Here is a 23558-nt window from a genome sequence, read left to right on the forward strand (position 1 = left end):
AATAATAATCGTAGGATTATGACCACAACGAAAAGAACCAAGTAATTGTAAAAATTATTCCTTAATTTTATTGTACCACTGTTACGTACAAACTAGTTTAAAATAAGTCTACAATAGTCGGTAAAAAATAGTTACTACCTAGAACGCGATTAGCTCTATTTTACGAATTAAAAAACAGGCTCTAGCAAGCATCAGATAATAATATACCCTTTGACAGTACGTAAAAAGTGATAATTACTTTTACTGTTTATTAAATGAAGTGGTAGGCGTATTATTACAATGACGGATAAGTCAATATTGAAAAGAAATATCAGTTGACATGTGACTGGGGAATTGACATTACAATCAATTTTATCGCTAAGCAGACTTTCAAGTTTGGTTCATTGATCTCATAACGACTGTTATTCGAAAAGTATGTATTTATGTATGTATGTATGTAACGCAATTTTAAAATCACCCATTTGAACAGACCTTCCGGAATATATTGGATTTGTACAAACTTTGTGACCGATTACGTAAATTGGGTGTAATGCGGAGAGTGAAAGTTTAAAATCACATTAACATTCCATTTAAATGCTTCAAATTTAGATACAGCATGATCCTGTCTGATCGAATTCACAATCAATATATTTTCACGTAGATATTCTTAATATAATGCATTTATTATTCAATATCAAGTCCTATAACAATGGACATTGAATCATAGATTTTGGGCCAAAAGCATCCCTCGCTGTAAATTGTAAACTCACAATAACTTCACAAGCACATGTGCTTTTGCAGATGAATGGGCCGTAGAGACTGCATTAAACGTTCGCAGAAGATAAGAAACCATTCAAAAATATCCAACAATGTTATGTGCACCAATTGTGGTAAACGCGTATGAAAGACCATTAATATCTGTGTAATGGAAATCAATGTGAACAAACCGAATAACATAAGCTAAGATATCAACAATTCAAGATAAAGTTTTATACTTAGAACGTTAAAAAACATAAAACTGAGTTTTTTTTAATCCGATTCTAATGTTTATGGCATTATTTGTTCATTATAGAGACTTCTAAATAACCTAGAAAAAATGTTACTTCAAGTAATCCTCAGAGTGAATAAAAGTATTTTTATATAAGTACGATATAACAGATGTTCGTCAACAGTTACATTTGTGTATTGTAAGTGTATACTAGAATGTGAAATTTCTGGAATGTTTTTCACACAATTTGTGGAATTTTGGACAGCTAGTATGATGAGCACAAACACATTAGAATTCGATGAAAAACATCAGAGTAAATTGATTGAAACACTATATTTATGCAACCTTTTCACTTCATCAACCTTATTGACGACTTTAGTGTGTGTGATCCGAATTTGCTAATAATCATTTCTATTACGTAGTAGGGATGTTGTTTTATTTGCGTTTGCTATCATTGGTGCAAACAATATTGCAGATTTTTTGAACGAGTTTTTCTCTTCGACTGACTTTTGACTTAAGCACTAAGGCTCATTGATCCGAAAACAAACGTATAATCGTTTCCTTTCGCAAGATTTAACGACATTTTGGCTACAAAATGGAAAAACCCTTTACGGACAGGACAAATTTGATACAACAAATGCCAAGATTTGTTTAAAACGGTGAAATCCAATGCGGAATAACATGGTGAACTAGAAATCGCAAGATTGGTAAATCTGCTCGGAAATACGTTACTTCATATTGGTTTAATTAAGACTATTTTTCTTCCACTTAGATGCTGTTTACAATTAAACTTTGACCGTGTCATCGTACTAAGCCGATGCATTCAAAATTAGTACAATTTCAGCGAACGTAAAGATACGAACTGACTCCGAGTCGAGGTTTAACTGCAGTGCAGCACGTTGCTTGCCAAATAAGTCAATCTCACAGAAAGTAATCAGCTTGAGGCTTCTTGCTCGGAATTCCTCGACTCTCTTGCGGTGCTGCTTCAAATATGGTAAAATCTCTTTGGAGGTGTTCATTCAGTTCTAATATCGCTGCTACGTTACCACATCTGTATGAAGTAAGAATGCAACATTTAAAATTGATCAGTATTGAAATAAAAAAATTCCATCTGTCTGTCTATTAGAGTATCGGGTCCAGTGTGGTATTACTGTTGCACTTTTGTGTCGATAAAATCTCGACAATCAGGAAAATGATTGAAATGTGTCTTTTGGCATTACGCTACGTTTCAGATATTTTCAAAGTAGTAGACTATGAAGCTGATTGTAAGGTCAAAGGTTTGAAGTGGTAAGGTGATATCAGACAACAAAAATTAAATACCTGTCATCAGAAGCTTCTATGAAATATAAGATTTATCTCTGAGAAAATATTTTTAAAACGCATTCCCAATATTTTGATACTCTTGATTGAATACTGTTGTTAAATTGTATAGAAGGGTATTACAGTGACTCAATGGTTAATTATATAAGAAGAAAAATTACCTGTAGCAATAGTTTGGCGCTGACCAAACCGTAAGGACTGTTTCATTAAAATGCCACTTGTACCCTTCCATGACTAATTGATGGGCTCGACAAATCATGTCTATGTCATTAGCAGAGTTGAACTGTGCAACAACGTCGCTACCAAACAAATATCCAGCGCCTCGAGGAGAAACGCCCCATCCTTGCGTATCCTCAGGATCTGACCAGAGCAAATCACACATTGGACCGTCGTGTGGTACCTGAAATTATTGTGAACGAATTGAATTGAATTCGTGGTGGTGACAAAATCTCAAGGTAGTTGGTCAGCCATAAATGAATACTTTTCATCAATTTTATTGCAAAATAATTGTATTCAGAGTATTTATGCAGATATTATATACATATGGTGAGAAAATCTCTTCAAAAATACAAAAGTAGAAAATACTGACATGATAAACAAAAGCTTAAATATCGATGCGTTGTTTCGAGTTACTTCAAAATCGGTTAAAAACTTAGTAGATTCGCTCGATTTCACTCGATGATGGCTCATTTTATTCAGGAGACTAATTCCTACAAATTAACTAAAACATTTTTTTCACCTGACGCAATCCGTGAATATCTAATTTAACGACATGAGGAAAAAAGAAAATTTATTTCAGTGACTTTGTAGAAAATGGTCTTCCGAATAAAATGAGCTTTTGTGGAATGAAATTGAATGAAGCTACTAGATTTTCAACCATTTTCAAATTAATTGAAATAAACCATCAATATGTAACCTGTACTTTATAGGTGATTGCAGTATTTTCTATTCTCGTTTTTTCAAAGAGCTCTTCTTAGCTCTGAATATAGTAATTTGATAAATGCTCAATAAATAATTATTTTGTAATAAAATTGATGAAAAAGTAGATTTGTGGTTAACCATCTTCCTTAACTTTTATATTTTCTTAATTGTCGAATTTGCATTGACGCTAATTTTTAGATAAAGCATAATCCGTATTAAACAACATACCTCTTGTTTCCTATCTATTGTTCTAATTTGGTCCAGTGTTTGAATACTAGGTGAAAGACCACCGTGAACGCAGAATATCTTTCCATCGATTATCGCCGACAGGGACAGGTAATCAAATATCTCTGTGCAGTATCGCCACACTGTTATGCTTCCATACTTGCGCAAGCATTCGTCATAGAAACCATAAACCTGCGTTATCTGTCTCGATTCATGATTACCACGGATCAGGGTTATTCTGTCGGGATAGCGAACCTGCAAACATTGTTATTCACGATTTGAAAATAAAAAGAGTCATAATTGTGTACACTGGATAACTTTCGTTAAATTTTTAACTCTGATATTTCGCTTAACATATTTATTATATCATTTATTTAATACTTATTTTTAGTAGTTTTTAATGTATAGTGTGTAATCAATATAGCTGAAGTTTCTTGTAAGAATACCATCGTACTTTTAAAGCAAGAAGAAGCAAGAATGTTTCAACACTGTAAAATCCCCTGTCAACAAAATCGCCCATGAAAAGGTAGTTCGTTTCAGGAACATCGCCACCCACTTTGAACAACTCTTTTAGATCATAAAATTGTCCGTGTATATCACCGCAAACCTAAAAAATATAAATTTATGGTTAATCTTGTTGGAATGAATTGCTAACCAATTCAAAAGATTAAAAGAAAAAGTAAAACTTTGTATTCATCAACAAAAAATTTGTTAATTTGTGAATAATCTGCCTGAGACATTTTTTTGAAGCAATTTTTAGACTGGGAAGTAGATCCTGGAGAACGATAGGTTTTTAGGAGTTGGAATTACAGAAAAGTCTAGGATTGACTTTCAATAGGCAAAATCGTTTTGATGTTCTTCAGCCTATTGATAAAAAATTTTGCAAAATGTGGAAAATTTAAATGATAAGAAGAAGGTACATGCCAAATTCTATGAAAATCAGGATTAATATCAATTATAGGAATTACGAACTCTTGCAAAGTGTATGACATGTCCATTTTGTAACTGTAATTCATGAAATATTAGAATTTTCTGGCGATTTTTTCCTTAAAGGTTAACAATTGTATAATGAAAAAAATTAAGTCATCAAACGAACAGCTAATATTGGCTGGGTTTAAGAGAAAACAGTGGATTTTTATATTTACTGCAAGGGAACCCGTGAAATTAGTGTTCTTAACTCCTCAGAAGAGAAAAGAAACGTTGAGTGTTCTGTGTAGAATTTGAGGACCAATATGCAGCCTACAATTGTGTTCTCAATTCTGCCATCAATATTTAGGTGAAATACATTTTGAGAATCGTATGGCTAATAGAATCTTGTTGTAGTAATGTGGTCTTCACTTTAAAAAATAAATTAATGAAATTTCAAACAGATTTCTGATACACTTCACGCATTTATAGTGACTTTGGAATTAATCGAATATTGGCACATTTACGGGTTCAACGACCAACTTACAGTAACGGGTGAGTCGACTCGCTGCACATTACTTTCTTCGATCAGGATTTCCCTAGCTTTAGCACAGAGAGCCTTAACTTCGGCTTCTTTGATAATCTCGCATTTTTTCAGCTGTTCAATTTGCCGATCCAAATCACTGGAATCGGACATTGCTCCGTTAGTTTACTGCTCCTAAACTGTAAACATATAAAAATACAAATAAAATGTTATATAGACATTTTTACTTTGTTGAAATTTCTGGTTTATAAAAGATCAAACTTTGCATACTCTAAAGGCAGCTAATGATGCAATCTAACCTGAAATATTGAACGCGGTGTTCCAAGTTCAGTTAAATTGTTGAATAATCATGACGGGCCAGTTTAGGCAGATATGTTTGGGTTAGGTAAATTGTGAGGCAGATTGAGGTTTTTGGTCGGAAAACGACCTGAGGTAAAGCACTATGATTACATCGAATGCAAAAGCAGGTTAGTCAAGGAAGATATGAACGGACACAAGTCGCGTAAAGATATCGAGCGATTTTTGAAACAGCAATAAGATTAGGTAAATAATGAAATAGAAGGATGTTTCACAGTACGAGTGAAATAGCAGCCAAGATACGGTAAGAGCATTTCGTTAAAAAAAACTGAGTTTCTAAGTGAAAATAGTTTATAAATCTACTAATTACGATGGATATACGAGAACCTGCGTGTTTAGTGTAATATCGGAGCAAAACACGGAGAAATAAAAGCACTAAGTGCCAAGCATGCAGCTCATGGACAGACTGTAAAATACTAATTCCCTTACCGTCTAGATGAGGAACGGATTATTTTTCGACGAGACTCTAATCACTCGAAGAAGCTGGCTTTTCTCACCGTAATCTCCTGCCGGTCTCCATTTATTTCCGACAATGCATTGCGTGGTGCGCGCGTCGTTCGTTGCAGGGAGACTAGAGTAAAGGAGTGGACACAGCGTGCTTCAGAAATGAACACGAAATCCCGGCCTAAAACGGCGGCGCTGCGATCAAAAAGATCGTAGTCATATATATATATATTTAGATCAGACACACTGTTACTACTTATTTTCTAACCTCAATGTGGCAAAATTCGTGCAGTGTTTATGTTTACATGTGTAAAGCTTTTTGTTATTAATGTGCAGTGTTAATTAATTTATTATGTTTATTAAAATGGGTGTATCAAATTTCGTTGAATAAAAATAAGCTGAAACATTAGGAATCTGTAATTTATCATTTTCGCGTAATGAATCGAGAGAAGCTCAGGACAATTTTGTCCCGTTATTTATGAAAAAAAAGTTTTGACAATTCTCGAAATAGTCTCCTTAACTTCTAATATACTATCATTTAGGTGCGTCACTTTTCATTCTACTGCGCAAGCGCGGATCGGTCACTTTCATCGTGTGGGCCACGGTCTTACGTACAGGTCTGGTAACTCCGGCACTTTTGAGTGGTAGGGGGTGTCACCGTTAGTGAGGCACACGGTCTTGTTTTCTATCCATCCGCTAGGGGCGCCATTGGCCCGGGGTATGATAGATATAGATATATACCGATAAGATAACCTGCTCATCGAAGTTTTTGACAGTTCATAACTCAGTGTAAAGTGTGTAAACGGTGGATCATCTACACAAGATCTCAAACTGTCTCAAAAGTTGTGAGCCCTCGCTTGATGTTTATGGATTTTATTGACTTAAACATTTGAGGATTCCGTTAAAATAAAACAATTATCACGCCCGCCATGGAATGCTAGTAAACATCTCAATCATTTTTTATTCGCATCTTTCTTCATTTTTGAGTGTTATTCAGGATTGTTGATTCCGAAAAATCGGCTGTTCGGATCTGATTTATGATTGGCTCACCCCGAGGGGGCAGCGCTGCAGACGGCGAAGACGAGAACCACGGTTTTGCCTCATTATCTGAGTCATAGCTCACCCTACTAGTTTTGCGGACCTGTATGTAAGAGCGTGGTGTGGACTAATTTTATTACTATATTTACGATCTTTTCGACCTATGTGATGCTAATGGCAGAGCGGAGAACTAATTGAAGAACGGGTTTTTGAGGACGCCGTTACTACTTATTCTCCTATGCTGTGTCCATTCCTTCACTCTAGTCTCCCTGGTTCGTTGGTAATGCTGTTGCAACCATGTATGACGTGTTGCCTGTTCAATACGTGTCTCCATATCAGAGTACCGACGGAGTCAGCACACAGTATTTCATTTGACAAGAGAACTGCGACACTATTCTCTTGTGAACACGGTCTTATAGACAGGTCTGGGAACTCCGGCTGTAAAACCGTGCTCGAAAACGAAGCCGATGTTGTGAATTTTCGCCGCTAGCGCTAGTGAGGGAGAGGCCTACTTAGGGCGTGTTCGGAAATTGACTGAAAATACTGTCAGTACTGAAAATGGTATAGTCCAAGTGACGTATACTGTCGATTTTCAATACTGACAGTACTTTTAGTCAATTTCCGAACACGCCCTTAGTCACGGTCTTACATACAGGTCTGGCAACGAAGGTAGTGGGTGTGGTTGATTTCACGGCCGGTTATTTATCTCACTTTGTGGCCGCCAGGTCGGCGTTGTGATCGAGGGATGGATAATCAACGCGTGCGCAATGCAACCTAATAACAATAATATTATTATTGTTATTGCAAGTAATGAATCGTTATGAATGAAAGTAGTTAATATAAATATTAGTATGATATAATTATTATGGATGATATATGTATGGAGACTAGAGGCAAAGAGTATCATCTCCGTTTCCTATTTTCAGCCGTCATTATTGAAATTTATGATTTACTTATCAAGTTATGGAATTCTTGTATCGCTTGCGTTTGAATTAATTCAGGCGGTGACCTAACCGAATAAACCACCAAGCTTGATTAAACCCCAAGCGGGGCTATAACTTAAATGTTAGAAAAAAATGTAAACAAATTATCTATATCAATCTCGTTCATTTTAAGGAAAAAAAGATATAAATATCATATGTATGTGTGAATAATAAATCTACGAAGGTAATAAATGAAATAAACGTATGTTGTTTAAAGAAATGGTGTTGTTTTTATTAGTCAACCAATTTCGATAATTTTTTACACCGTGGTACCGCACATGGTTTAACCATCTTTTTTTTTTAAACGCAACAGCGTTTCACGCGTATGTAAGACCGTGAGTATAATGCACGCGCTGATTTTAGGTTATATGCACGAAGTATAGATACAAGGAGTCTGAACGTAATGTTAAACGAATGGTCGTAATTTAGGGGACAGATTTTTTTGCCGGTAGAGTGCGCCACTTTTTAAGAAGCACTCGTTTAAATTCTTACGCGGGAAGTCTTGTTGCTATTGACACCTCTCTGGAAAAAAATATTCTGAGAAATGTGGAATTAAATACAAAGTTTTAGGATTTACATTTAACTTTTCTCTCCGTAGCACTTTTATTAAAACATTTGACTAGAAAATGCCCCCGCATTATTATGAAATTGTTAATTATTTTTTTTGTTAATTCTTTTTTATGCTCGTCACAGCCAACAAAAATTGATATATTTCTTGTCGTATCGTCATTTATATCAGAGATTGTTGAAGAATCATTATTTATTAGCAAGCTACAATTGTTTTCATTGTCGTCATTAGTATGTGATTTTGGCTCAGCTTTCTTCCTCAAATGAACTTTCTGGTATTCATACACATATACACTACCATCTTTTAAAATCTCTCGATCAGTTTTAATCACATTCTCTGGATTAAAGTGTAATTCGCAAATAAAACTGCTAGCTTTTAATTCTTGTCCCAAAGCTGAGCTCCATTTACTACGCAATTCAACATCCTTAAAAGTAATATATATTTTTATATTTAAGCACATAAATAAAAATATTTTTCAAATATTAGAAAACTACATAAATTTTAGAATTATTTGTTAATAACACAAATTTTCAATATTATTTTGAGGTTACTCACTTTTGGTGCTTTGAATACTTTCTCTGCATTCTCACTTGCCTTTCGGCCACTAAGCAACCATGAACAGCACAACACCTACCCATTGTTTTCTTAAAATTAATTTTAAATAGATAAATTTTTATTTTATATTTAATTTAATTAATTTTAACATTCGCGAGCTAGTATATGGTGTATGTTTACGTGTAATAATAATAATAACAACGGTACGTCCTGAGTACTTGCGCAGCCAGTGGCAGAAAAGAGAACTATGATTTAGGTTTATTATTGCGTACATTAATACTATGAAAACCCCGATACCGTTCAGACTCCTTGTATCTATACTCCGTGGTTATATGCTTCATTTCAAATATAATTTCGGTCGCACATTTTCATCCTTACCCCACGTACATCTCTAGAGAGCAGCGCCACGACATGGCTATTTCAAACACTAAAAACCACGGACAAGAAGAGAACCACGTCGCTCTGTAGAAAATTGGCTTCGTTGCCAGACCTGTATGTAAGACCGTGGTTAAAAGCCGATGAACACGAACGGTACGAATCCACGATGCGCAGGCCCGAATTTCAAACTCTGCGCAAACTTGAATACACAAGCCACAAGCTAGATACGATTTTCGTGCCGTAGACCCGGGCTTAACGTCGCCCACGGCCCAAGTTGATGAAAAAAAAACCCTGTAATATCTGCGGATAAGACCACATAACCTATTCAGACGCAAGAAATCAATTGAATAATGTCGTTCAAAAAGGACCTGTTTTTGTTAATAAAACCGTATTACCTAGTCAATATAATCATCAGTCTTTCTTACATCGTTGCTAAGCGCTTACCCGTCTTGTGCAATTACTTATTTCTACAATCCGAGTGTGAATTAAGTGGGGTATGTGTCGTAAATTAATTGAAATTGGCCTAACGTGAATAATTCCTGTTTTAAGTTATTCATTTTGCAATACTGCAAGTGATGCAAAAAACTTGGAAGTAAAAAAGAAATTTTAGTATATGCTCCATTAATAAGATGATTAAGAGTACCCTTTACCTAACCAACGGTAGTTAAACCCATTTCCCATTGTGTAGGCAAAGAATATGAATCTACACTGACAGATGTGTTTGTGCGGTAATTTATTCTCGACTCATGGAATTAATGTCTGTTGAGACAAAGACATGATTAACTCTACAAATACTAAGAGCCTTAATTGTTCCTATTTATTCCGTACGCAGTAATAAAACGTCGGTACAACACTAACTTTTAATGTTCCAGCGAGAAACCGAGATCCTGTTTTTTCTGATGATCGTAATAATGATCAGAACCCGCAAGGCAGGCAGTGTTACCATGATAAATTATCTATCAGCCAGTTTTATCTATACAAAAATCGCCAATTTGATTCTCTGGCTCCACGCCGATGTGCGAATGGGAATAATCTTTGGAATAATATTCATTTGTAAGTATTTATTAGTGCAAAATCTCTTTCGATTACTTTCGCAACACGTGAACTTGGCAGAAAATCTATGGTGTGAAAATTTGATTAAACTGAACAAGGATAAATAACATTCAAAGCATTTCTATTTCGATGATTTTACTGCCCAGAAATATTCAATGTATTAATAATATTGTCAATATTCTATCTAACATTGTCCAAAAAATTCTCTGTTGAATTAATTTGCTTTAAAGATTGAAATGAGACACGTTGTATACATTAGAATATATTTTGCTTGACATAATCTTTTTGTTTAAGTGTGCGGACTTGTATTACCAGAGCCCACTTACCAAGGTCCTGAAAACGTTGTATATTTGCGTGCAGCTTCTGGACTCCAAGATGAACTTCAAAGAGATAACAGGATCATTTGGCTGGTTGCATTTTACACAGTGTGGAATCCAGCTTGCGTGAACTTTGCTCCAACATTTTCACAATTATCTGCAGAGTTGGTATTTTCGTAACGTCACTTGTTGCTAATCTAAGTTGGGTCAATGATACAAAATTTATATCACAGGTATGCTTTGGACAATTTGAAATTCGGTAAAGTTGACATTGGCAGATATCCAGATGCAGGAGCAAAATATAACATCAGTGACTCTAGCATGAGCCGGCAGTTGCCCACTCTAATACTTTTCAAAGAAGGCAAGGAAGTACAAAGACGCCCTCATGCTGATCACAGGGGGAAACTGCAAAAGTTTCTTTTTTCTGCTGTAAGTACAATTTTTATTAAGTTTATTTTATATTTGATAACGTATTAAATTGATGTTTATCCAATTGGCAGGACAACATCAAAGCAGCGTTTGATCTGAACAACATTTACAAAGAATGTAAAAATAATCCATTGAAAAAAAGAGACAAGAAACTGCTGAAAGAAGAATAATCTATTATTTTCAATCAACTCAGACAGCTATCTATAACAGCTTATTATCTGTTGATTAATTTCTTGATATGTACAAGCTGCATTATGCAAGATGACTTCGTGTGTGCACTTCGTAGGATTTTCTTTTTTATGCAATGCAATACTGTACTTGTTACTGTATAACTATGTGAGATGATATGATGTGACAAAAAACTCATAATTGAACGAATAGTCAGAGAATTTCGCTCTTGATTGTCCTTTTTGCGTTACTGGCATTCTACAAACGTGTGTAATACACGAATAAAATATGTAAATAAAATATTTACATAGAGTTATACAGATAAATAGAAGAAGCAGGCAATACCTCTCAACAAATAGTATTTACATTACTTTGCTATAAATTTACTGTGCTTTGTGGAATCAACATGTTCTATTAATTATTATTTTGGATAAGAGTATATTGTGTGAAATTAGCTATGATACTGCCAACAATTCACAAATTATTATTATTAGATAGCGTAGGGATGTAGCTAGAAAAATAGAATTGAGAAGAAATAGTTTCAATAAATTTATTGCTTATTTATTATATCAAAGAATGATGAATACAGAGAAACAGTGTAGTCATTAGGTTTATTCAAGTTCATCGACGGAAAATTTCGTGGTATTCACATTACCATAAAATTGAATTAGCTTGTAGTAAGTGAATTGTGATTCACTACATCTGATTCTAAAATTGTGATTACATACAATAAATAATTACTTACGGAATAATTTTGAGTGTATCTTACAAATAATCTTCAGTATATATCATATTATTATGATAGCACCCTGCATCTGCAACAGATTCCAGTTATAACACTGGCAAAGCAATGGTTATAATCCTTTTGATTGCATATCTCCGTACCATATCCTATAACGGTGGCCAAAGTATTGCAACTTCATTCTGCGCCGATTCTGGCAACCACTTTTGGTATGCATTCAGAAGAACTGAAACACATTTCAAAAATTTAATTTTGGTTGATGAATTCACAGATATACCGGTCGTCGAGGGGTTAATCACTCGTGAAATCTTTGAAATCTTCTGAAATCTCTTGAAATCATTTGCAATCTTTTGGAATCTTTAGAAATCGTCGTATAGGATCCTTGACGTCTTATGAAATCTTTTGAAATCTTTTGAAATTATTTGCAATTCTCCAAAATCTTTATAAATCCCATAAAATCGTCTGAAATCTTTTGTATTCATCTAAAAATTTTTAAAATTCTCTGAAATCTCTTGTAATCTTTTGAAATCATCTGAAATCTTCTGCACTCACTGTAGCCTTAAAATTAGGTATACATGAAATTGATGAGTGATCAACTCTTTGGCAGTCATCTTTTGGCCAATACATAATTTTTGTACCCCAGATAACACGTGTGTAAATTGTACAGCAGAAAGATAGCAATGGTTGCAGTGCAGTTCTAGCAATATTAGAACAAGGTGTGTTCTGAGATGCTATAAAATTTCAAGAAAATCATTCTTAGTAAACGCGGCCAGCAAAATATCTGTTAAATGCAAGCGAGTCTTGCTGTACATCAAAATAATAAACAATTATTTCTGTATATTTACTGCAAAAAAAAATATCTCACGAAAATTTTTGGTAAAAACGCAACAACTGCAGCAAACGAAGCAGATTTTTACACAGACACACTTCATTATCTGAGACTATCAAAAATAAAGTTGGGATTGTTATATGCTTTAAATTACATAATTACAATGATTGAAGATTATCTGCTAAAATCTGTAACATTTCTCTACCAAACTGTACACATTTTCAAAGATTCTCAAATATTTGATGAAATGAAGAGAAATCCAGACAATGTGGTGAAATTGTAAAATTTAAAAAAAAAATTTCACTCAGCAGATGGTCCGCAAAACATTCTTTAAATTTTCTTGTACTTCTTGGCATAAATTTCTCAGAATACCTATGAAATTCTGTGAAATGTGCCCAAAAATCTCCAAACACTTTGAACTTTGCTAAACCAAATTCATACTGCAAGGATGTGATTCTCTGTCAATTTCCACAATTGCTGTAAATGTTTTTCCTTATTTTTTCTACAACTTTGTAATTTTTCTCAAGAAACGATTGATGTTATTCAAATACGAATAATCTCATTCGGAATGAACGCATATCTCTGCTAAGTTTTTCTAAATTTTTCTAAATCTTAAAGTACTTTTTCTCCACAATTGTCTAGTAGTCTCTGCAAATTGTTTCACAATATTGAGATTCTGACGGACTATCATCTGTAACCCAAATACTACATTTCTCTGTCAAATTTCAACAGGTTTATCTGAATTTTTTCAAATTATTCTTCAAGCTTCTGAGAACTTGTGCAGTTTTCCGATGTAATTGCATATCGACTAAACAAATTCGTTCAACCAATCGAAGGGTCATTTTCAGTTTGCTTTTAGTTAGAAGAGCATGTGGAACACGCGACTATGGAACATTATCAGACAATCTCATGTGTTCTTACGGTTTGCACAAGTGTGAAAAATTTGCAAAAATTTCCATACAAAACATATACATATTTTTAAATGAAAAATGAATAGACTTTGTGTTGAACAGTTGCAGAAACTGACGGAGAAATTTTACAAAGTGCAAAAATATTCAGAAAAATTCAACATTGTTGATATACGAGGAGTCGATCTGGAGAATAAAATTTGGGGTCTACAAGAAATACTCCGCGAATTTTAGTGATATTCATTAATTTTTAGGGCAAAACTCAGAGAAAGTTCTCTAAAAAACCTCATAAAATTTTTCTGCAAAACTCCACACGTATTCTATAAAAATAAAATTTCCAGAGAATTTTTTCAGATATCTGACAGTTACTTAAATATTTTCGCCAGGCATCTTTAACTCGAAAAAGTCGCACTTGATAAAATTGTACATGCTATATCAAACCCAAATATCCACGATATTTTTTTTGTTTTACCAAACAATAACGCTAGCAAATAATATTTCTGTGACTGAATTACCACCATTTGCAGGGAAAAATTTTCTAGCGTTGTTCACATAAGAAAAAAAATAAGAATGAGAACACAATCCGAGGACGTATAAGGTACAGGAACAAAACACAACACTGGCAGACGAATGGATCTAAGGATGAAGAGAATTTGAAAAAAACGTGCAAAATGCAAATGGCTGTAAGTAACAATCTTTACAAGGCTGTCTGTATCTGATTTACACAAAAGTTGCAGATCGGGGTTTTCATTACTGGTCCGATGATTCAATCAAAGGCACTTGATTTCAAGAAAAAATTAGCTCCCAAACAATCATTCACAGCCAGTACAAGATGGTTACAGTAATGGAAGCTGCGATATGGAATGCAGCTCAGTAATCGTGGCAAAGACCAGGGCCAGCTGACGAATTGAGCAAAAATGATCACATGAAAAAATTCACGGGGACTATCGAAAACCAATAATTAACAGAAGAACAGATATTTATCTGTCCCAAAACTACGTTTTGTCTAAAATTTCTGCCAATGACGAATTTGTAAATATGGCAAATGCTGGTATATCACTTTACAATTGAACAATTCTTAAACATAGATTGGAAAAATGTGAGACAGCAATAAAAACATTTGACTAGCATAATGTAGTGAAAAGATCTTCTACTGTTAAATTTGGATGACAAATATTATTCACGTCTCTTGCAACAAAAGTGTACAACTGATTAGTAAATACACATAACATTCGTATAAAAATTTATTAAGTTGTTCTGTCTTCCAATGAATGCATTTTCTATTGTTTGTTTGTTTATTTGTTCTTTTTTTTTTTTTTTTTTTTATATACATATAAAAAATATATATGTATATATATTTCTCAACACTGCCACAAGGAGTACTTACATTTCGAATCCGTTTTCCAAATGTGATACAGTTGATCTTTTGACGAAACTTGATTAGCCATTAGCGCTTTTGTGATTGCTTCAGTTCGCGGGAGTAATCTATTGATAATTGATAAATTAATATTCCACATCAATTTTCCAAAGCAGATATTATACCTACTAAATTTTTAGTGTTCGGATTACAGGAGAGGAAACTTATTTTATTAGCCAAGCAATTTCTGTTACACTGAATCAAAATATCAACTCACTTTGCCCATGTCTTGTTCATTGTGCCAGGTGTAGAAAGTAGCAAGGAAGCAAATCGTTCCAATGCCGGGCAAACTTGACCTTCCAAAAAAAATCGGGCAAACCACTTGATACCTTCCAGGGAATTTGGATACTCTACTTCAATCAGCGGCAGTTGCCATCCACCTCGACCGAATGTCCCTGTTACATGGCACATCACCTTTCCCGTTCTTGAATCGTACCTGAGATTGCGAAATGCAAAATTTGAGAAACTGAATGGAAGTTGAAAGATCAATCTGCCAAGTGAATAAGAAATTGACCTCACCTAGGCGGCGGGTCGCTCACAGGTTCGCTCAGTTGGCATAAGGATGTGGCAAATTTTGGTAACCATTCTGGCTGAATGGCAGTAATGCCTCGCATGTATATTTTATTAGTTTCATAAACCTCCTGATAAACTACCCATTCAGGGTAAGTTTTTTTTAGAACAGACGAAGAGTGCATGAACACTGGATCTTCCATTTCCAAACATCTGAAATGAGGTTTCAATGTTTCTCAGCTTGCATCAAGTTTTATTATATATTCTATAGATTGTTATCGTCACCCGAGTAATATTCTTTCCCTTATGTAATGACTCGTGTTTTGCAGTTCTAACATGTGGACTTTTATGAATAAATAATTAAACAAATAAATTTCTCATCAAATTCTGTCCAAATACAATTTCTAATAGAATATGAGGCTGTTTCGTCTGAAGGGAACATATTTCTTTTCATTCTGACCTGAACAATTTGCTGTACAGATCTTTATAGAAGGATATATTCTGGATGCAAATTAAAAAGATCACTTTCGGAATGCAAACTTTTCTCATCTCATTAATGTGGGGTACATGTAATTATTTTTCAATTCAATACCATTCAGGCGCATTTAATAATACAAATTTGATCCTGTAGGCATTATAGTGAAAATTAATTCTCTATCAATCCAGCTGCTGACCAAAATTTCCAGCCTGACTGGTTTTAAAGTTATAAGTCTCCAAAAAATCAATTATATGTAATAATTCATTTTTGAACATCATTAGTGGCTAAACTATAGACTTTATGATAAAAATTCAAATTACGAATTAGTAGGCAATGCAATTGTTCATAATCATGTCTGCAGAGTGAAGTACATAGCTGCAACAATTGACAAGTTATTTTACTTTTGTAATTGAGATTTGTGTAAATATTAATCTTTAAATATTCTTAGTGACTGAACCGTTGACCTTACGACAAAAATTCTAACGACTATTTCGGCAAAAATGTACTTCATCATAAAATGCTTTTGAATCAATTTCGTATTGTTAATTAAATGTGGCTGAATGGTAACTTTGAAAACAGAAATATAATTTACCTTGTTTTATTAAAAAGATAGATTTTCCAATTTTGAAAGCCACCGTTAAAAATGAGATTCAAGGAATATCACTGGGGGAAGTTTTTTTTATTGCCATGTTTTCCAGGTCGGTGCGAAAAGAAATATGTTTCCAAATGTAAACACCGAAATGGAACATAATATCACAAGTCAAGCAAACGTCGAGCATACCTGTATGCATATTTCCACTTTACTTTGTCGTGATCTTCCTCAACTTCATCTGGAGAAACTTTGCGTGCGACTTGATTTGCCATACCAGAAAGTAGAATTTGCCTAAGTAATTTGGCTTGTGTATCCGTTGGAGGATTCATTCTGTATCAAACGTTAAAATGAGTTGAATTTTGAATTTAATACTCGCAATTGAGTTCAACTGTAACATATTTCTGATTAATTTTTAGACAAACGTGAATGTTTACCTTGGATTGACATTCAAATCCAAATCTGGTATATTTAGGACTATTTCATTGGTCAGTTGTTGCCTGAGTTTTCTAATTTCTGTCACAGCCTTGTATCGTAGTCCATTTTCTTCGCAAAACTTGACTATCGTCCCTTTTGACCCAGCATATTCTGCAGCACCAACGGCTCGAACTAAGACCATCGCATCCCCTGAGCAAGAAAATTACAGTAAAATTACGAGTATTATTCAATGCCAGATTTTTGAACCTGTCTTTAGATGAGACGTTGTTATTTTAAACCAACCCAGAAGTAAACTGTTCCCAGTTCCTGCCCAAGTTCGACGTGTTTGATTCCACTGATTCTTAGTAACGCCTTGAATTGGATTTGATTCAATCAACACTTCTTGCACAGACAAAGCAGCCACCAAGCAAACTGTGTATTGTAACAGATCGTGCTGCTGTGATAGCGCCAGCATTTTACCAAATCGAGGTGCCACTGGGAACGCTGCTATGCTGTAGCCAAGTGGCGTTACTTTGGCACAATATTCATCTGTCAAATAGAAATTGTAGATTTATATAGATTTCATTGCACAAACCGCATCCTCTTGTGTAGCCACTCACTCTCTTTGCCAGGTTTAGATTGATCTAGAGCTCCGAGAATGCAGAGACGTTTTTCAGCAGATTTCAATTGTAACACATCTGGTGATGATGGGAATGGAAAATTGACGACTTTATCAATATTCATGACTTTCATTTGCAATAACAAGTCATCTACCGGTTTCCTCTGTATTTCAGGCATAGAAAATTGCTCAAACTGGTCATTAAAAACCGCTGATGAATATAATCTACAACAAGACACAACATTATTTTTTCATTAATTGGACAGCGAACAGTCTGTGTCGAATGACTCTTCTATTCATAATTCAATAGACTGTGATGTCGGATTGGAAAGTTAGGAAAAGAAAAAAACTGTTTGTCAAATCTTCAACTATGTTATATGCACTGAACGACGATGAAAACGAATAAAACGACATGCTTAACATGAAACAGAAATAAGTCAGAGTAAATTTGAATAACACAAGATAAAATGGCAATAATTTGAGAAAAGCTTTGGTAATGAGAATGTTCAAAATGATTTTTAAACTTAGGCGTTTCTATCCAATTTTACTCGTTGACCAGATCCCGAAAATTTGCATAAAAATTTACTCTGAAGATAACTGCTTGTAAAAATTTGTATAGGCGATCTCTGAATATCTATGGTGAACAAAATAAGCATGAAAACGTTAGAAACAAACATGAAACACCAAAGATCTATTTGACCATCATTGGCGCAAAGATATTGTTAGAATCTTTTTAAGCAGGCTTTTAATGTACTTTCGATTCAGACGATACAGACAATTCAGTGTTTATTTTCAACCTGTAACAATGTCCCGGTCCAGTTCTACCTGCTCGTCCAGCCCGCTGATTAGCAGCTGCTTTACTAGTGTAACATACTTGGAACGCGTTAACACCCGTCACTTTGTCATATAATCTGGTCTTGCAGCGGCCGCTATCCACAACGTATTTTACATTCGGAATTGTGAGGGAAGTTTCTGCAACATTTGTCGATACAACACATAATCGACAGCCTTCAGGTGGTGGATCAAATACCTAACAAAGGAAAATATTTTCAGGGTGACGTGCGAAAAATGTTGAGGAATTTGAATTGGAAACGGAATCTTGCTGCTTGTAAACAAACTTTCAGCCAACTTTTCACGGTCAAAATTTTGATTTGCCTCAAACTTAAATACGTGTAGTGAGCATTTAGATATAAAAATGCTCCAATTTTCGGGCTTTCAGGTTTTCCCGTTTATGAAAAACTCATTGATAAATTTTTTATAGTTTCGAACTGAACATTCATCTTCGAATTTCTCAGTTTTTATGTCATCTAATGAATGTTTTGTACACACAATTCTGATCTTTCCGATTATGAAATAGGTATATTGTCACGTATATCTTCAACTGTCGAACTAACACGATTTTTTCGACATATTCAGTCTCCTATATGCAAAGGCCTAGCAAATAGATTGTTTTTAATTATATATCAAAAAGTTAACTTTTTGTAGTAGGGACATCTTGAAACCTTCAGAGTAAAATAAAAAGACTCATAATAGAACCGGTATAAATATTACAGAGATATAGAATATATTCAGAAAATTTGAGATCCCTGAAATATTCATATAATTTCAATTATGACGGAATATACAAGAAAAAAAAGAAAATTCATTTTCGGTCCTTATAACATACAGGACTAAAAATTTTAATTCGAAGACAACGGTTTGTTTCAAAAACGTGATGAAGTTGGTCAATGTGTTTCTTGTAATAAAGAAAACTGAAGGATTTGAAAGTTAAAAGCCTGAAAATTAAACGATTTTTACACCTTAGTGTACCCAATAACATATTCAAATTGCATCGAAATCGAAATTTTCACCCTAAAAATCAGACCGAAAGTTACTGGATCGGCCCATATAGGACAAAAACTCGAAATGCATCGACGCACCTTTGCTTGTTTGTAACTCGGAAGAAGCGAATACAGTGGTAACACCCACATTGGCTGTGTGCACGACAGTCCCATAAGATTTTGTAAATCTTCTTCTTCATCATCATCATCATCATCTTCTTCTTCTTCTTTGTCTTCTGCATCCCGATTTTCTACTGTATCGAGTAGATCACCCTCAGTATCATCTGGAGGCATTACAGCATAACTGAAATGTGGTTATAAGAAATATGAATCCAAGCAGTGAGGCAATTGGAAGTATATTGCACTTCCTTTCACTAGACCATGAAGAAAGATTCAGAAAAATTTTGCCACATTTATAAGATACCATTACAATAATTATATGAAAAAGCAGATGGAAAAAGAATTTTTTAAAACAACTAAATGAATTTAGATGAAACAAGTATTTCTCTACAAGATTTTGATTTCCAAAGAAATTACATGACTGGTAAGACAATTAAGTATTTGTCGGGGATCTGATGTGTCATTTCTCGAATCTTATGACCACCTTTAATTACGAAACAGGCAAATATCTGAATTTGCAGGGAAAATTGATGATTGTTGTACAACTGTTTCTCAATTTGCATGAAATATTTTTTTAGAAACGGAATTTTTCTATCATTTCCGTCATTTTTCATTGACCAAACTTCAAACAGTACAATAACTTCAATCATCCAAATGAAATTGAGAAAAAAAATCACATTGGCGATAAATATATGACACAAAATTTTTCAATTGTCGCTTTATAAAAAACTTCCTAATGCCGGTATTTCACTCACAAATCTACTAATGACTTCATTCAGTTAATTCAAATCATTCAACTTCATCGATATCTTAGCTTCTGCATGCAAAATCTAATCTTTAATTATGCAGCGAACTTATGATTCTTTCGAATTTTACGAAATTATAGGACATTTGTAGGACAAAATATGCAATTTCAATATATTTTTGAAACCTTTTTCAGACAGTCTAAGACTGCACCAATCTTATTGCCTAACAATGCACCTACTTATCAAGATTAAGTTCAGGGAGTTTGACCTCCTTCAGCTTTTTTCTATGTTTCCTGGCATTTTTTACCACTCGATCCATATCCAAACCCTCGTCTGACTCGCTGTTGTTGCTGCTAGGTTCTTTCTCTTGTTGGATTTCTTTTGCTTCTTGTTTTTTGAGCATGAATTTTTTGTTTCTTAAAGGAAACGCTTTACGTAGTTTGCGCACTATTGTGTTTACTTCCTGCTGCCCTAGAAAAGTGAAGCAAACGTTTTCCACATAAGTAAATAGATGTGAAATTTGTCAAGTGTGAAAAAATATTGCACAAAAAATCGCACCTGTTAAGAATATAAGAATACCTCCATCCGGCAGCTGAGTATGAATCTTTACTGCCTTGTACAAAGCATCCTTCACGTAATTTTGACTAGTCCTTTTATTGAAATGTATAGTAACAGGAAACTGCCTTGATTCAACTTTGATGACTGGTGGTTTGACTTTGAAGAGTTTAGGATTTTCTGTGAAATCTTCGATGCGCAATGTTGCAGACATTACAATTAATTTCAATGGAGATTTCCTTTTATTTCGCAAAGGAACGATTCGCGACAATAAACCAATCAAGATATCTGTGTAGACACTTCGTTCGTGTGCTTCATCCAAAATAATAACCGAATATTTGTTGAGAAGAAAGTCCTAAACGGTATTGAAAACAAGATTATCTCAAGTCCATCTGATTGTTTGTATCAAGAAAATACCCACGTACGCTTTGAATTTCCTTTAGCAATACACCGTCGGTCATGAATTTAATTTTGGTATCAGAAGTAGTGTTGCCTTCGAATCTAATGAGATACGACACTTCTTTAGATGACAGATTCATTTCCTCTGCGACACGTTTGCTCATAGAAATTGCTGCGACTCGTCTTGGCTCTGTGACACCGATCATTTTCTCTTTTGCATAGCCAGCTTCATACAAGAATTGTGGCACTTGGGTCGTTTTACCACTTCCCGTTTCACCAGCAACAATCACCACAGGATTGTCATTGATTGTTTCCATGATTGACTGCTCTTCCGCTAAAATGGGAAGCTTCAGCCGTGCAGTCTGAATTTCTGGCTTGCGATCCAACATTACAAAGACAGCTGGTTTTCGCTGCACTGGGTCAACATTGTTCAATGCAACTTTGTCGGTGCGAATTTTATCTCGGTTTTTATCTGATGTTGTATGTGGTTTATTTACCGTAACATCATTTTTTACTCGTTGAATTTTGGCATTTACACTTTCTTCGGCAGGTTTAACTATGCTGCTCGGCTGCTCAAAGTCGTCTTCACTTTTGGTTTCATCATCACTAGATTCCTGAAAAAATAATCGATACATTAAGAGGCAAAAGTCTCATTACAGTTCTAAAATTTTTTTTCAGTTCTAATTTTGAAGCTGTTTCAGCTGTTCAGTCACATTTACAAACAGTATAAATCAAAAGGTAGATTCATAGGTAGATAGCAAAATGATTCTAGTCCAGTTTTTTTTATCCGGTTCTAATGGTTTTGGGCTTGTTTTGTTATCTTCGGAGTGGATAAAAATAAGTTTGTGCAAGCAACATATAAAAAATCTTCACCAATAACTAGATTCGTGCATAGTAACTGTATTATAACATAAGGTTTCTTGAATGTTTCAGATGATCAGTGAGAAAATTGAGTCAAATACATTAGAATTCGATGACAACCGGGAAGTTTGAGCATTTTGAAGCATCTAATTCCAAAACCTTTGCTTAAATTGTTGATATTTTGTCTTGTGGTATACAGATTTGCTCAGCTTCTAATACAGCATAGGAATATTATTTCATTTCTGTTCATTATCATTGACTCAGATAACACTGCTAGAGATTTTATCAACAGTTTATCCTCTTTTCCTAACTTTTGATTCGGATGAAGTAACCCATTTATCTTAAAAGGTATATAAGTCAATTGGTAGCAACAAATTTATCTCTACATCAAAGCCGACGATGTTGGGATCAAACTGCGTATTTTGTTTTCCATCTGCACCAAGAAGAGAAAGTCTGGTTTGTTTGGCTCCTCTGATAGCATTCACGATTATTTGTTCCTCTTCAGGCTCAGACGTGAGTGGTTTTGGCTTGAGCTCCTTGTCCACCTCATTGAAATGGCGCTTTAAGCCTCTCGTTTGTACAGCCGCAAGTGTTGTGTACTGTTTGAGCTCTTCTTCCGAGACTTGGACTTTAGCTAACTTGTCCAAAAGCGTTGCCCTCTGATGAAATGATTCAGTTATGTTGTGATTATACCAAAAGAATGTAAATAAATGGTCGATATCTTACATTGGCTTTCTTTCTTTTTCGATCAACAACTTTTTCCAATTCTTTACGACGTTTTTTCGAGAGCAAACGAGTTGTGGTAATTTTTTTATCTTTGGATTTAGTTTTCCTCTTTTGGCTCGGGATAACCAAAGCATTACACTGGTCATAACTCTCACGTTGAGATCCAATGTCAACTGCTATCTGTTTCATTAAAAAAAGCGATGAACAACGAGGCTCATTTATAAACAATATTCGCATTACTGTCATACTGGTTTTTATTTGTACGTACCTTTTTGGTTAAAGTATCGTCAATTTCGATTTGCGTCACCTTCCGTGCCTTCCAATTGTATCCTTTTTTACCCATGATTATTTAAAATTTGATTTAAAAAACTTGAACACAACAGTACAGGTAACGTTGATAAATTCAGGTTAAGTTAGGTTAAGTTACACATGATTTTAGGTTATGTTATTAGTTACTTTTATTTCTCAACCACGTGGGTAACCGCCAGACCACGCCAGACGCCACTAATCCACGGCACTAATTTCAGGAAAGAGGAGGGGAGGAGACATAACTCCGTACTCTTTCCGATGACGTCGACCACGGTCTTACATACAGGTCTATGGGATATAGTGGAAGGTACCCGTATCGCCCTATTGCAGCGCCTCTAGT

The 23558-nt window shown here is 34.6% G+C and overlaps 3 protein-coding genes across 5 annotated transcripts; 1 reads left to right on the top strand and 2 right to left on the bottom strand.

Annotated features, from left to right (window-relative positions):
* Positions 1 to 234: 234 nt before the first annotated feature.
* LOC107218917 (serine/threonine-protein phosphatase 4 catalytic subunit) lies at positions 235 to 5820 on the bottom strand. Its single transcript, XM_015656958.2, has 6 exons — positions 5670 to 5820; positions 4887 to 5062; positions 3888 to 4040; positions 3437 to 3688; positions 2449 to 2687; positions 235 to 2018 (listed from the first exon to the last, which is right to left on the bottom strand). Exons 2-6 carry the CDS (start codon positions 5034 to 5036, stop codon positions 1889 to 1891), a joined length of 924 nt encoding a protein of 307 aa, XP_015512444.1. The 5' UTR covers positions 5037 to 5062; positions 5670 to 5820; the 3' UTR covers positions 235 to 1888.
* Positions 5821 to 9350: 3530 nt separating this feature from the next.
* On the top strand, positions 9351 to 11352 carry LOC107218910 (thioredoxin-related transmembrane protein 2 homolog). Its single transcript, XM_015656951.2, has 5 exons — positions 9351 to 9700; positions 10079 to 10259; positions 10554 to 10740; positions 10810 to 11005; positions 11077 to 11352. The coding sequence occupies exons 1-5, from the start codon at positions 9557 to 9559 to the stop codon at positions 11173 to 11175; spliced, it is 807 nt and encodes a 268-aa protein (XP_015512437.1). The 5' UTR covers positions 9351 to 9556; the 3' UTR covers positions 11176 to 11352.
* Positions 11353 to 11427: 75 nt separating this feature from the next.
* Positions 11428 to 23454, bottom strand: LOC107218920 (probable ATP-dependent RNA helicase kurz). 3 transcript variants are annotated; one of them, XM_015656961.2, is made up of 17 exons: positions 23178 to 23454; positions 22910 to 23089; positions 22570 to 22842; positions 21349 to 21936; positions 20927 to 21278; positions 20608 to 20839; positions 19602 to 19806; positions 18480 to 18712; positions 17684 to 17907; positions 17367 to 17612; positions 17084 to 17273; positions 16839 to 16979; positions 15589 to 15792; positions 15287 to 15505; positions 15040 to 15137; positions 12059 to 12141; positions 11428 to 11988 (listed from the first exon to the last, which is right to left on the bottom strand). In XM_015656961.2, the coding sequence occupies exons 1-16, from the start codon at positions 23250 to 23252 to the stop codon at positions 12065 to 12067; spliced, it is 3537 nt and encodes a 1178-aa protein (XP_015512447.2). In that variant the 5' UTR covers positions 23253 to 23454; the 3' UTR covers positions 11428 to 11988; positions 12059 to 12064. The 3 variants fall into 3 exon arrangements, with proteins under 3 accessions (XP_015512447.2, XP_046586862.1, XP_015512446.2); XM_046730906.1 differs by having other exon boundaries at positions 11428 to 12141; positions 20948 to 21278; XM_015656960.2 differs by having other exon boundaries at positions 11428 to 12141.
* Positions 23455 to 23558: the final 104 nt, after the last annotated feature.

The sequence above is a fragment of the Neodiprion lecontei genome, chromosome 2 (genome assembly GCF_021901455.1).
Source record: "Neodiprion lecontei isolate iyNeoLeco1 chromosome 2, iyNeoLeco1.1, whole genome shotgun sequence".
Lineage (NCBI taxonomy): Eukaryota > Metazoa > Arthropoda > Insecta > Hymenoptera > Diprionidae > Neodiprion > Neodiprion lecontei.